The sequence below is a fragment of the Ascochyta rabiei genome, chromosome 21, assembly GCF_004011695.2.
Source record: "Ascochyta rabiei chromosome 21, complete sequence".
Taxonomy (NCBI): domain Eukaryota; kingdom Fungi; phylum Ascomycota; class Dothideomycetes; order Pleosporales; family Didymellaceae; genus Ascochyta; species Ascochyta rabiei.
In genome coordinates, this window is record NC_082425.1 from 822,193 (window position 1) to 835,787 (window position 13,595).

Below are 13,595 nucleotides of genomic sequence, written 5' to 3' on the forward strand. Positions count from 1 at the left end.
AGCAGGTAACCTAGCTCTTACTAACTAGATTTTAAGCTACTAGCAACGCAAAATTCTAGATTATCTCTCTAGTAGGTAGTAAGTAATAAGTACTAAGTAACTCTATATACTTTATAAGCTCTATCTCCTATTATAGTGTTAAACGTTGCTAGTTAATGTCCTTAGTCTCCTAGGAGTCCTAAACGTGCTTGTGTCTCTAAGCTAGAGTTACGCAGTTAACGCTAAACCTAGTAGTAAAATGCTAATATACAAGTTTTTTGCCTAGTTTTAGCACATTAATTACTATAAGCGCTTTATTAATAGCTGCTATAGTTGTTAAGTTATAACGCGTTAAAGTATAGTGTAGTTGTGATGATTCGGTCGTTGCGCGACTCTGGTCGTTGCGCGCACGGACACGGTAATGTATCCGAGTCGCAGAGGTTGCAAAAGTCGCTCGAGGTTCGCGTGCCGTCCGATCAGCGGCGGTAATTGAACGACACTTAATGCCAGGACTGTGTGGGAAGTGTGTTCAGGCACGACCTTTCGACATCATGGGAAGAACCCCTTAGGCCTCCCACCACGCGCGTTGGAAGGCACAATTCGACAATCTGCTGCTTGTCTGCGCAAAGATTAAGCTCAAGCCACTGGTGCCGGCCCCCAAATGTTGGAGCATGGCTATACAATCCCCGGCACTTACGCTTACTCGACCAAGTGCTGCTGTCCACTCAGAACATGCGTTCTAGATTGGCATCGTACAGATGAGGCTAGGTCAGGCTTGCAGAGAATATCGGAATATGCTGGTTGGCGACATGCTGACCAACGAACATGGGTCGCTGATATGAGTTTGTAAGACGTCGATGATTTGCAGCACTGCTTCGTTTGCAGTGGAGTCCGTAACTGAGACTGCTCCAAGGAAACAACTTTTGCGCTCACCAAATACCAACACGGGTCTGCCTTGATGATGGAAGCTCAGTGTCAGTGGATTTTGCAGTTTGCAATTTTCTTAATGCTGTGAGATGCATCCTACGATCCTGGGTCTTAGTAGCGGCTTCTCTTCGGCATCTTCCGAGCCAATCAAAGCCCGTCAGAGCAGGGGTTGCACAGGGCTGAGTGAGTTTGCAGGTGCTATTCTTGTCAATTTATGTGATCGTGCCTTGGTTGCGAGTTTGTCTTGTCGTACAGCCACACTTTATACCGATGTGGATGTCGAAAAGTGAGCGTTCAGGCCATCCTTCATTGGAACATAAATTTGCATTACCACACCGGTGTAAAAAACCGGTGCGTAGGTATCTGATGCATCCCAAACGCCAACCATGATTTTTCTACCCGTCGCGCCATGACGGTGAGCAAAACAAAGACAGTACAACACAGCATAACTCATCGCCTGGCTGTCTTTCCGATACCACGTTTTCCAGCAGTCTGCATGAACGTTAGTGGTGATTGCGCGTAGATGGGATGATGCACTTACCAAATGCTTGATCAGAGATCCGGTCTGATGCCTGTCACCCTCACCCTGCCTGGCCATTCTGTTCATCTTCTTCTGCGATAGCTTGGCCAACTTCTCCGCCTTCGAGGCAGCCTCTTCGCTCGGAACACCATCTGTCCTCCTGTTGGTGCTCTGGCTACGTCCCCTCATCTTGGCCCTCTCGATGGCGTTCATGGGCTTGTCAATCTCCATAGCATCGCCGTCAGCTGCTGCAGCACGAGACCTGCTGCGTCCACGAGCCTCTTCCGCACGAGCTGCAATCTTTGATGTGTCGTGGCCAAGGCTCTCGAGGTGAGACTCCATCTTCGAAAGCTTGACAGCCTTCGCTGTCCTGGGAATGACAGCTCTGTTCTTGAGACTCTTGCGCATCTTTGCCTCGTTGCGGATGAGTTGCCTCTTCTCGCGGATAAGCTCTGCTTTGTACCTGATGTCTGCCTCTTCAGCATCCTCGAGGTCCTCTTCTGAGTCGTAGTAGCCCTCAGCCTCGAGCTTCTCCTCCTCAGCCTCGAGGGCCTCGAGCTTGGCCTCGATGTCGGGGTCAATGAAGTCGTAGACGTTCTGGCCCTTGAACACCTCAGGAATGCGGTCGTGTTTCCACTCATCGTTCTCGAGCATGTAGTTCTTGCGGAGGTCGATGTTGTAGACACCAGCTCCACCATCCTGCTCCTCCAGATCGCGCTCAAGGAGAATCCTCTCCGGGTCCTCCTTGTCGTACTTCTTCCGGTTGAGAGCTGCCTCCGGAATGGAAGTCTCACGGGTAACACCACCCAGGGGTTGAGCAACGTGAATACGGCGAAGCAGCTCTCCAAGACGGCCAGACGGCTCACCAGCGCTGTTGGTGCCAGCCTTGAGCTTCTCTGCGTTACGGGCAGCAATCAAACGGTCGCAGACAGAGTTGCGCACTGCCATGACACCCTCCATGGTGTTGCACGAGAGCTCCAGCATCTCTACTTCACCAGACTTTAGCATGCCCTGGAGCTGCTCTTGTGTCTCGGCGTCCAACTGATCTGGGCGCATAAGATCGATCTTGTTGATGACAATGGAAATCAGCTTGTTTGCGAACAGCGGCTTGATGTTGTTGAAGAGAGCAATCTGCGAGGCAACGGAGTAACCGCACTGCTCACTAAGATCCATGAAGTATAGGATGTGGGCGCGGAGATGAGCAATGGCACAGATAGACTGGTGCTCAATAGTGTTCATATCCTCGAGGGCGTGGTCGAGAATACCGGGTGTGTCGACTGCCTGGAATCGTAGCATCTTGTAATCGCTGTGCTCCTTGTCAGATGGGTTTCTAGTTGATCCTTAGGGTTGAACTTACAAGTGACCAACGTAGAGACTCTTGGTGGTGAAAGCATAGGGCTGTACCTCAACATCTGCACGCGAGATGTTCTTCAAGAACGAAGACTTGCCAACGTTGGGGAAACCAGAGATGACGAGTGTGCGCGTGTTGGGGTCGATCGAGGGGAGACGGCCCAAATGTTGCCTGACCTGCTCGAGGTAGACAAGCGGGTCCTTGAGCCTCTTGCAGATGGTGGCCATGCGACCCAGGGCCGCCTTCTTCAGCTGCTTGCACTGGAACAGCGATTGTCCGTACTTCAGGAGACGGACATAGTCACGGGCAACAGTCTCGATCAGGGACTTGGCAGTCGACAGTTGACCAAGGGCAATGCGGAAGTGGTCTGCATCGTAGAGGGTGTTGAGCAAGTCGCGGTGGAATGGGTGAATATCCTGCAGGCGAGGGAAGGCCTCGATCGTTTGCGAGAGGCGTTCGGTGAAGGTCTCGGACGTGTACTTGACCTTACGTGTGTAGAAGGCTCGGATACGGCTGATCTTGAAGCCTGCACGAATCTGCGTCTGTGTAAGTCTTGTGCGCCTGCGAAGAGTTGCGATCATGCCGTACCTGCGTAGGGAGACGCCTCTGGGTCCTGGACAAAACAATGTCCAGAAACTCCTGGCTCGTAGGCACAACGGGGATGTCTTTCCACTGGGTCTTCATCTTGACGGTGGTGTGGCGGGTTGTTGGTCGGACGCTCTGCAAAAAGTCGCAGGAACGATATCGATAGCAGTAACTTTTTCAAGTGGCGCCTTCCCCACTACGCGAACTAGGGCCCTGCGCTAACTGTTGTGAGCCGAGGTGGAGCCGTCCAGCTATCCCGAGCTGCCATACGAACAGCAGCTCCAGCGTCAGTCACAGCTGCAGTCGTCGGCGATCGCATGCAGGCAGATGCCAATGCCTAGTCACGATGCGCAAGTATGCACTCATTAGACTTGTTGTTGTTGTTGTTATTCTCAAGGTACAAGTGTACTGGATCAACATGGGTAATGTACCAGCTGAAGTGAGATAAAATGCATACTTGAATCATTCGTCGTACTGTATTGCTTTGCCCATTCCTTTCATCTGTCCACAACAAGAAAGGATACAGTTGCTTGACCAAGAAACTCCATGCTCATGCCGCATCCACACCCTGAGCAACATTAACGTCCAACTCCGGGTATGCTCTGATTTCGCTGCTCGATCACGTCCCTATGCGATTCTACTTCTATGGAGACAGAACCTTCCAAGGCTCCATACTGTAATCGAATCTTTCCGCGGTGATCTCTCTCGAATACTCGTTCTGCGTACCTCGATATTCCAACGCACCATCACCGCTCTACGAGTTCAGGTAGTTGCGGATAGCGCCCTGCAGTTTCCCAGCACCCTCGCCAAGCATGTTTGACAAGTTCTCTAGATCGTCACCAGCTGTGAGGCCAAACTTGCGCACAAAGTCCTTGGCAGCGCTTTCTAGGTCGCCGTAGTCGTCCTCGGGAATGTCGTCTTCAGGGCGGCCAAAGTATGCGTTGGATGAGATGGCAGATGCACCCTCGAAGCCTGTGAAGCGTTAGTGAGTGCGCCAAAAGTAGGACGTTGGATATGTGGCCTACCTGATAAACGCTCCTTTGCCTGTGCATTTGCCGCAGGGTCGAAGTTGTTCCTCCCAAAGAACTCGTCGCTGGAGATGCCCTTTTGGGTGCCAAACTTCTGGCGCGCGTATTTTTCGCTGTCATCTTCGGCTGGCTTGCCCACACTGCCAAAGCCGCCCATCTTTTTTGCTGGGGCAGCCTTCTTGGCTGCACCGACTTGTCCAAATCCAAGGCGTGCGACGCCCATGCCCAGTCTCTCCGTGTCTGCGTCCCAGCGATCTGGCTTGGCTGTCGAGCCAAACCCTCCCCGTGCTGGTGAAACTGGAGTAGGGGCTGCGATGTTCGAGGCTTCGGCAGCCTTGGACTTCGTTGTGGCTGCCGTCTCAGCAGCTTCAGCGTCTGGGTCGTATCCCAGCTTCTCGACACGCTCGGCCTCCTCCCTTGCTTTGCGCTCGGCCTCCTCAAAGTCCAAGCCGCCGTCGGCAGCAACCACTTTCTTAGCTCCCAGACCCTTCTTCTTTGCGCCCAGAATATTCTTCTTGGGCGCAGCGCCCGCAGTGGTCTTGCGGACTGTGGGCTTCACAACAGCAGGTGTGGTCGCTTCTGCGGCAACGAGCGGCGATTTAGGGCGGTCTGCTCCATTGCCAGCGGCGCCTGGCTTGAGGAAAGGTGACTGGGCGCGCGGTGTACCGGTTCGCGAAGGCGGGTTCGAGGGTCGCTTGATGGTGGGCTTGTCCCATGAGGAGAAGAAGTCGTCGTCTTCACCGGCAGGGGTGTTGCTCTCGCTGCCAACAACGTCGGGAACGTCTGTGATTACAACCTCTTCGGGGTATCTGGATGCACGTGTTAACGCTCATGCCAGCCACATGCAAGGGATAGACATACTGCCTAGCATCGGTGGCACATCGCCTTTGCAGCTCCTCCTTGTACTTTGTCGCTGCGTTGCTTGTGTATTTGGCCTTGGGGTCTTTGCTGGCGAGCGCAGCAGAGCCGCCGTGCGACTGGAAGTACTTGGTCGCGCTCTCGTTGCCGCCAACCTTCATGATCCGCAGCTGGTCCCATTGCCAGACTGTCACTGGTCAGCATCCTGCCTCATATGTACCAATCCCCCAGACCCGGTCGGACGTACTGTCGAGGTTCGTTGATCGGACAAACGAGATGTGGACGCCCATGTTGCGGTGATTCGAGGAGCAGTCGAGGCAGAGGTAGATGCCGAACGGCACTGAGCTCCATGTTGGGTTCTTTGCGCCGCAGTCGAAACATATCTACGTTGCCTATTAGCCACCGTTGACCGCCCCTCTCTGCAAAGCTGGCCGCACCTTGTTGGCCGGCTTTCCCTTCAATTTCGCAAAGATGTTCTGCGACTGCGTCTTGGTGGCGAGCGCCATCTTGATGGTCTGCTAGGAATGGCACGGGGGTGGGGAATAGGAGGTCAAGCCGTGGTGGGGATATTTTGGTGGACTCGGGAATGCCTCTCTGGCCGTTCCATCACTGAGGCGCGCACGTGCTTAGCGCATCAACAACATTCCAAGCGCCCGCGTCACTGTTCCTCCACCCATATCTTCTCTTTGGTAGTAAATGCAGTCGAAAGAGTCTTTTCAAAAACGTCCGTGTCAAATGCATGTTCAACTACAGCACTTGATCCTGCCCTTATTGTGGGCGCCGCAAAGTGAACCCGATTTATCATGTCACGATTATCTTCCCCTCACTGCTCTCAAATCACATCCCACTCTTCAGCCGCGTGATTTGAAGGCGTCTATGAAGATAAAAGCCAAGCCCTTCTCATGATACGAGACTAACCTCGCAGTCTTCTCTTGACGACTTGTGAACACTGCGTCCGCCTTACCACAGGGACAACTACCGTACTATTTCCAACATCGTAAAACAGCATGACCGTGGCCTCAACACAGATCATCCCCGCCCGCCGCGGTGTCGCAACCGTAGTACGTGCCGGGCAAAAGATCAGAATCACAAACACCCACGGTAACCAAGTCGTCGACACCTGGGCCTTCGCCCTACCATCGACCTCAATAGGTACCACCTCCTCTCGCCTCGAAGCCCCCCTATATCCTGCGGCCTTCTCGTCCTCCTCGTCTCAGTACTCCTCAGCTGCCAATCGTGCCGCTGCCGCACCAGAATACATGTCCATGTCGCATTGCCGCGCCAAACTGCTAAAGCTCATACCTGGTGCTGGCGATGTGTTGGTCAGCCAGAAACGCGCACCGCTGCTTAAGATGGTCGAAGACACGAGTCCAGGCGTTCACGATACGCTGATTGCAGCGTGTGATCGATGGCGGTACAGCGAGCTAGGTGTTGAGGCGTACCATGGAAGCTGCACAGATAACTGCTGGGACGCTTTAGCTGCCTTGGCAGCCGACATGGCAGAATCGGAGGAAGGCGAGGTTCTGCAAGGACTCCAAACAAGGATGGGTGGGAGGGTTCCGGATCCATTCAATTTGTTCATGAACATACCTGTCACCCATGAAGGCGCAGGCGCAAAACGAGGCATCAGTTTTGAAGGCCCTGTGACAAAGCCTGGCGACTATGTCGTATTCGAGGCGCTCAGGGATGTTGTGGTTGTTATGAGCGCTTGCCCACAAGATGTGCTCGACATCAATGGAAAGAAGCCTGTCGATGCACACTTCGATATATACTAGGAAATGGCGTAGTGGGTGCTGGTCAGCAGATTTGTTTGAAATTTAATCTCTCTCTCCTGCAGTCGAGGGCGGCGTGTTAGACGTCCTGATTTGGCCTGTGCAGACGATCAGGCGCAGACAGGATCAGTATAAGAAGGCGAAGAAGGCGGAGGTATTGACGAGGAAAAGGTGTCAGCCGGTGTTCGACTGGGGGGCGTTTGTGTGGCGTAATGGGTTTGCGGTTCCTGAGGAGGCTGGGAGCCCAAATGCTGCCCAGGCTGTTACACAGGAAGAGTGCACTATCGAAAGAGTGGGATGGGTTGTGTTGTTGAGCAGTGAGCGTTCTCTAGACGATTGATCGTTGAGTCTAATTGATCTAGACACCAGACATTAGGTTGGTAACGAAGGCGCAAAAATGATCAATCGAGATCACATAGCGCTGGGCAGACTGTATTCATTTCAGCAGTCAGAGACTTCTATATTCCATCAACAGCATGGCCACGTATTTACAACAAAACAATCAAATACATTGACAAGAAAACTCCCGTCTCATCCTCATTCATCCTCCCTCTCCCCCCAAACACCCATCTCCTCCCTCGCTACAGCATCAAGATCCACCAACGCCGCCTTGTCTTCCTCGTCACCCTCATCATCACTCTCCTCCCTCGCGCGATTCGATTCTTTCCGCCTCAAATCTCCCCATCCAGCATCCTCCTCCTCGTCAGATGCCGGGAACGAAGGCGACGCTGGGACATACTCATCCATGAGGTGACTCGGCAGACCAACAGGTACCTGTCTCTGGTGCTGCGAGCTTGCAGGTGGAGGCGTGAGGGGCATCATGGCCATTTCTGGCGGGCGTGAAAGCGGGGGTTCAGGCATCGCATCAGTGAGGTGAGGTTTGGGGGATTCAGGTCGCGGTGGCGGCGTCACTGTGGGTGCATTCGTGACCTGTACTGTGGGCGCGGGCCCCGCAGCAGACGATGAAATTGCTGGGTCGGCGCGGTACTTTGGTTCTGAGTCCCGGCTTCGCTTGGATTGCTGCTTCACAGCCCTTTGTGGTTCGGGCCTTGATGGTTCGATACTGCTGGTCGCTACCGCTACGTCGGTCTGCTGTGTTGCTGGTAGCTTGGCGTGGTGCTCCTGTTGGTGTTGCTGCGAGAATGGGAAGATTGAGAATAGCGTGGAGCTGAGGCTGTGTCTGTTCGGTGGTCCAGGGCGCTCCTCGGCTTTGAGTCGGTTGGGCGCGGTGATTGGTGGTGGGAGAGAGGCGGAGTGGGAGTGCGATACCCTAGGTGTCACAGGGCTTTGTGGCTTTGTAATGGTTGTGGAAGGGAGGTCTGCTTGACACATTTCGCATTCGGTGAGACTGGCGTGGTTAAGGAAGGTGCACCGCGGGCATTGCTTCTTCTGTTCTGGTGTTGAAGGCCGCTGGTCGGGTTGAGGTTGCGTTCGAGTTTGTGGTCGTGGTGGCTGTGGTGGAGCGATCTCTTCTTGCCTGTGCTCATGTCTTTCCGTGGCTTTCAATCGCCTTTGAACCGCCGTGTTTGCTGCGATTGACTGCTTCGATGCAGAAGCACCGGCATTCGCACCACCATTCGGATTTGGATCCACAGAGACCACGACTTGAACATCCCTTTTCGTCCCGCATTTCATGCACTGACACTGTCTAACCACGCTCTTTGTATACGTCTCGTCCAACTGCACCGGAGCATTAAACCTGACCTCAAATTGATCGGGCTCTCCATATCCATCAGTCCTACTCGATCCTCTGCTATCCAGTGGCTTCTTGCTAACATACCCAGACCCCCTCGCAATAATTGGCGTGATAGGCTGCACATCTCCAATCACCAGGTGATCCACAAAAGGTACCAGCATGAGCGTGCCACTCTTGTATCTCAAATCAACCTCGGGCCTGAGTTCAAAGTCCTCGACTGAATGCAGGACCGAAAAGTACTTCGCAAACATATCGCCATACCACCTCCTGACTTGCACGCCTTGTGCCAACAGCTCATGCGGCGCGCTTCGAGGTGCAGGACTTGGCCAGAGCGCGTCGATGAGATGCTTCTCTTTCAAACTCTTCCGGACCATCAGATCGAGGCGTGCACATTCATACAACTTCTTCTCCAGCCGTTCGTGCACTTCGTACTTTGCGAAGCGAACGACCAGACCCCTTACGAATCCAGAATCGAGGTTCCATCTTCGTGTAAAGTAGTCGAGAGACTCGAGGTCCTTTTGTGCCTGAGCGTTTGCTGGGCGGATACTGAGGGGCTGGAGCTCATGGCCCTACCATGAACCTTAGCACAGTGGACGATCTCAATCGCTGGACTTTGACCTACCATATTGACCCATCGCTGCGGTTGTCGCGGGTCTGCAGTCGCGGTTGACCAGAACGATCGAATGGGCGCATATTCGGCTTTGAAATAATTGAAAATGAAGTCAAGAAAGTCGCTTTCGTTGAGCGGGAGCATGGCATGGCCTCGGGGGATGTCCATAGCTGTGCAGTCCGTGGAGTGGCGACCGACTACAGTTGCTGTAGTTCGATCACGAAATGTAGGTTTGGAAGAGCGCTTTCACCGCACCAGAGCACCTTTCCTAATGCCTCCAAATGAGACTGTGCAGTACCAGATCTATCTCTTCGTGCTTGCTGTCTTGCGTCGCCCGCTAAGATGTTAGTAACGCTGCAGCCTGGGGCTGTTGACAAGGCGTACGTGTACAGGACAAGCTACAGATGATTCCAAGTGACTATGCCTGGTCGACTGCGCCACACCGCGTGATGGTTTCAGAATCTGCTTCTGACTGGTCCACTGCGGAAAACTACCTTTTGCCAAACCGTAGCTGTTCGTGAGAACATACGTCATCTGCCAAGATTGTGGCGGCCCGCGGGCCTCGCCTGCGAAATTGCTATTCGCCTGTACTCTGGCACCATCTGACGTTAGTGAGTGAAAACAAGTGTTGGCGACTAAGCGGTTTCTGCTGAAGATTTTGAATATAGTGTGAAGCCTGCTACCAATCTTTCGAAATATTGTCGCCCAGAGGTATCCCATTGCTCCATCATGCTAATGCCCCAATGCCTTTAACACAGCTCAAATAACTAGTCGTCCTGATGTACACACTACTACTCAATCCAATGTATATACTTCTCGCTCCGGCCCGCGTTCTTAAGTAAACCTTGCATCAGGGTGCCTGCTATCTAACCCGAAAACCTAAAACGAGAAGCCTCCAGCCTACCCAGACCCTCCCTAGGCGCAACGTTGCGGCGGCGGTAGCTGGTCGTGAAGTCCTGTAAGATTGTTCTTATCATCCTAACGTCGCCACTCTGGATGCGCTGACGGATGTTGTTCAGGAAGCGCTCACTTTCCTGGGGCGTAATGCTACCCTGCGGCAGCATACCGACAGTATTGGCGACCCATGAGGCGACCTGCTCAGGCATCAGCTCGAATAAGTCGAGAAGCACACCAGATGAGTCTGCGAAGCAACCCTCGGGGAAGCTGTACATCATGCCCGTCATGATGCGTTGAACCAAGAGTTCACCAGCGGTAAGAACCAGCTGCTTAACCCGATCCTGCAGTTGCTGAGGTACTTCTTGCCTTGTTCGATCAAAGCTGGATGAGGGAGAAGCGTTGCGACCATAACCAAGCAAGTCACGGAGGAAGTGAAGTGTCGCAATAATGGGCTCCTCCTTGAGCAACGAGAGTGCGTTACAAGCCGCGAGAAGGATCGTTTCCATGAGAGGCGACAATATGGACTCGGATGGAAAGTAGAGTGCCATATCAGAGGCAAGACGGAAAAAGTCTTCAATCACTGTGACCGGGTCAGTAGCTGGATACAGCTTGTATTTGGAAGAACACTTACGGTCGGGAAGCTCGTCCGGTCTCACCACATCACTTAGCATCTTCAAGAAGGTCCTCGCTTGCTGCTCGTAGAACTGGTACACATCATTGGCCAGCCCGGCGTCAACTTGCTCCACTCCCTGTGAGAATTCGCGTACAATAGCGGCTGTTGCCCAGAGAAAACAGCCCTGCCTTGATGCGTCGAAGCCTTGTGTTAGTCTTGTTGCAAGCTCTGGTAGAAGAGGACGCATAGCTGTTCGGTATGATAGCACCATGTACCGCCAGCAACGGCAGACTCGTTCTAGAATCGGTATACTCTGGTTGAAATGTGTGATGAGATTGCCAAGCAGCGGGAACAGCTCTTGACAGTACTTGACAGCCGGATTCTCTTGACCGGCCGGTATTTCAGGCTGCACGAACTCAATGAAGATTGTAACAAGATTGATCTTGTCTGCAAGTAGTTTCTGCTCGGGTTCGTCCTTGGCCCGGTTTGCAATTGCTGCCAAACTCTGCATGACAGGATCGATATATAGCTTCAGTGTGGGGTACAGCTGGTCCACGGGTACTCGGGCAACCACAGAAGCGACACCCTCTGTAATCTCCTCTTGGCTGCTGACTGGTAGCTGGTTCAGATGCTTTGCATAGAATTGTTGGAGAGGAACGATGAAGTTGACTAGCAAGCTGGCGCAGTCATTGCAGAAGAACTTAAACGAGAGTGCAGCAGCGCGGATGACATCCTTAGTAGAGTGATCGAATGCAGCCATGATGTAGTCCAGTTGAGGTTGCAGCATATCTGGGTGCTGAGCTGTCCACTCTGTGTATCTGCCGAGGGCCATGACGGCCTGGAAGCGAAGCTTGTTGTGGTCAGGTATTGAGACAATGAGTGGGATGAGGCGTGGCAGCATGACGTCTTCGTCTGGAGGCACCATGCGACCCATCGCCCTGACGGCGAACAATGGCGCCTCAAGCTTCTGCCACTCTGGTACGTTAGTGGGTGTCGCTTGAGATCCATACGTTTGCACCCATTGCTGGATAAGATCATATGGCTTCTGCAAGCATTCGGTAACACCCATGACTTCGCAACAGTCCTTCAGTACGTCGCCCATTTGATGACGGAACTCTCTGAACTTCTCCTCCTGCTCGCGATCGCCCTCGAACAGATCCCTCTCGTCCCCTCCTTCGGGTCTGGGATACTCAAGGTGGCCGATCATGATGTCGATGAGCTTTGAGTAGATGTCTATGCTCTGCATACGAGCTGGCGTGTACTTATCGATTGTCAGGTATTGTTTCAGATCGTACCAGAACTTGAAGGTGTGAGAGATGGCGTCTCGCTCCTTGTCGAGCGCCGCGGTCTCGAGTACGGCTTCAACCAGCGCGCGGAAGTCGTTCGGCAGTCGGGCAATCAGAAGGACCCATGACTCCCCAGCCTCTGCGAATATCCTGGCAATGCCCTTGAACTTCTCTGAATCTTCCTCTTGCGCGGCCTGGGCGAGCTTGGGCCTAAGGGCAATCACTTGGGGGTACAAGACCAGGATAGACTGCATAGCCTCATCTACATCTCTCGTCTCGGCTATCAGGGCACTGAGACATTCAACGGCAGCCTCAAATGCATCATCATCCGTGTTCAGATCGTCGATGATGACGGAAAGAAGGGGTGAGTTCAAGATGGAGTCGAGGGGTATTTCGCGCATCCAGGAAGTGATGCAGTTCAGTAGCTGAGGGTTTCGGGCGGCGGCCGCTGTGTCTGTCAGTCCAGGCAAAGAGCAAGAGATGGAGTCGACTTACGAGACGATGTGGCATATGTGACAAGGAGCTTTAAGGCCTGCTCAGCGTTGTCCTCGATCAACTCGACCGTCCTCATGGTCAACTCGTGTTCCTGACCACCAAGCATTAGACTCTAACTCTGATATGATATGTCGGGACCGTAGGAAGGTGCCGTAGGCTGAAGGTAGGTTGTGGGTCGGCCGGACGTACTGTGAGTGCGATCTTTCGTCCATGCGTGACTTCTTCGGGGAGGACGCGGAGGAAGTCCAAGACACAAGGTAGTGTTGCTGGGTCGGACCCAAGAGCGCTGACGATGTCGGTGAGAACATCCTTCCACTCTGTCATCTGTATCGCCAAGTTGGCCAGACAGACGCACAACGTCAGTCGTATGGGCTTGGGCCCAGCATGAAAGACGGTCAGGTTCCTCATGATGGAAGCACGCAGCTCGGGCAGCTGTTCGCGAGGGATTTGGTGGAGGTCGTATACGATCTGGCGCTGTCAGGAAGGAAGCACACCCGCGTGCTAGATGAACATACCTTGCCCTTCAAGGTGGTGGCAGCGAAGAGCTTTGCTGCAGCATCCACCGAGCTCGACTCAAGCATAGCCAACGTCGTTGTCCATGCCTCTTGCTACGACCCGCTCCGTCAGCCCTATCTGCCCAAGTCCTTGGCTATGCCCAACATACCGACTTCTGAAACTTCTCCAGGAACTCGTGAGCCTGCTCTTTCTGTGCGCGGCTTGACCCCGACTGCATAACATTGTGCGCAGCCAGCACAGGCTCGTAGATCTGCTGAGCGCCGTTTGTGGCCATGGCGAGCGGTCGTCCGGGGGGATGGTGGGGGAGGGCGAGCTGTAAAGAGCGTGGTGGGGGCGGCGGCGGCGGGGTATTATGTGTGTTGCTTCATGAACTGGCCGAGTGTGAGGGTCCAGGTAATAGCGGTTGGCGAAAGGGGTGCGGGCGGCCTGTGTGCTCGGGCTGTGTTTGTGTGTTTGGGTGTT

The 13,595-nt window shown here is 53.6% G+C and overlaps 5 protein-coding genes across 6 annotated transcripts, besides 5 other annotated features; 1 reads left to right on the forward strand and 4 right to left on the reverse strand.

Annotated features, from left to right (window-relative positions):
- Window positions 1–387: part of a mobile genetic element that runs on past the window's edge.
- Window positions 71–100: a tandem repeat.
- Window positions 388–1,356: 969 nt separating the features above from the next.
- EKO05_0011111 (Nucleolar GTP-binding protein 1) lies at window positions 1,357–3,461 on the reverse strand (the record flags this gene model as incomplete). Its single annotated transcript, XM_038943828.1, has 4 exons — window positions 1,357–1,398; window positions 1,448–2,732; window positions 2,784–3,313; window positions 3,366–3,461. The coding sequence occupies 4 exons, from the start codon at window positions 3,459–3,461 to the stop codon at window positions 1,357–1,359; spliced, it is 1,953 nt and encodes a 650-aa protein (XP_038793363.1).
- A 272-nt stretch (window positions 3,462–3,733) lies between these two features.
- Window positions 3,734–3,753: a tandem repeat.
- Window positions 3,754–4,116: 363 nt separating this feature from the next.
- Window positions 4,117–5,754, reverse strand: EKO05_0011112 (ADP-ribosylation factor GTPase activating protein, ER-Golgi transport; the record flags this gene model as incomplete). Its single annotated transcript, XM_038943726.1, has 5 exons — window positions 4,117–4,334; window positions 4,388–5,199; window positions 5,252–5,435; window positions 5,496–5,631; window positions 5,686–5,754. The coding sequence occupies 5 exons, from the start codon at window positions 5,752–5,754 to the stop codon at window positions 4,117–4,119; spliced, it is 1,419 nt and encodes a 472-aa protein (XP_038793364.1).
- Window positions 5,755–6,255: 501 nt separating this feature from the next.
- Window positions 6,256–7,023, forward strand: EKO05_0011113 (uncharacterized protein; the record flags this gene model as incomplete). Its single annotated transcript, XM_038947405.1, has 1 exon — window positions 6,256–7,023. The coding sequence occupies one exon, from the start codon at window positions 6,256–6,258 to the stop codon at window positions 7,021–7,023; it is 768 nt and encodes a 255-aa protein (XP_038793365.1).
- A 534-nt stretch (window positions 7,024–7,557) lies between these two features.
- EKO05_0011114 (uncharacterized protein) lies at window positions 7,558–9,494 on the reverse strand (the record flags this gene model as incomplete). Its single annotated transcript, XM_038943866.1, has 2 exons — window positions 7,558–9,285; window positions 9,339–9,494. The coding sequence occupies 2 exons, from the start codon at window positions 9,492–9,494 to the stop codon at window positions 7,558–7,560; spliced, it is 1,884 nt and encodes a 627-aa protein (XP_038793366.1).
- Window positions 8,084–8,158: a tandem repeat.
- Window positions 8,432–8,481: a tandem repeat.
- Window positions 9,495–10,188: 694 nt separating the features above from the next.
- On the reverse strand, window positions 10,189–13,407 carry EKO05_0011115 (Nuclear import receptor; the record flags this gene model as incomplete). 2 transcript variants are annotated; one of them, XM_059637917.1, is made up of 7 exons in its annotated part: window positions 10,189–10,284; window positions 10,346–10,803; window positions 10,855–12,570; window positions 12,618–12,708; window positions 12,807–13,085; window positions 13,133–13,225; window positions 13,282–13,407. In XM_059637917.1, the coding sequence occupies 7 exons, from the start codon at window positions 13,405–13,407 to the stop codon at window positions 10,189–10,191; spliced, it is 2,859 nt and encodes a 952-aa protein (XP_059493900.1). The 2 variants fall into 2 exon arrangements, with proteins under 2 accessions (XP_059493900.1, XP_038793367.1); XM_038943736.2 differs by having other exon boundaries at window positions 10,189–10,803.
- Window positions 13,408–13,595: the final 188 nt, after the last annotated feature.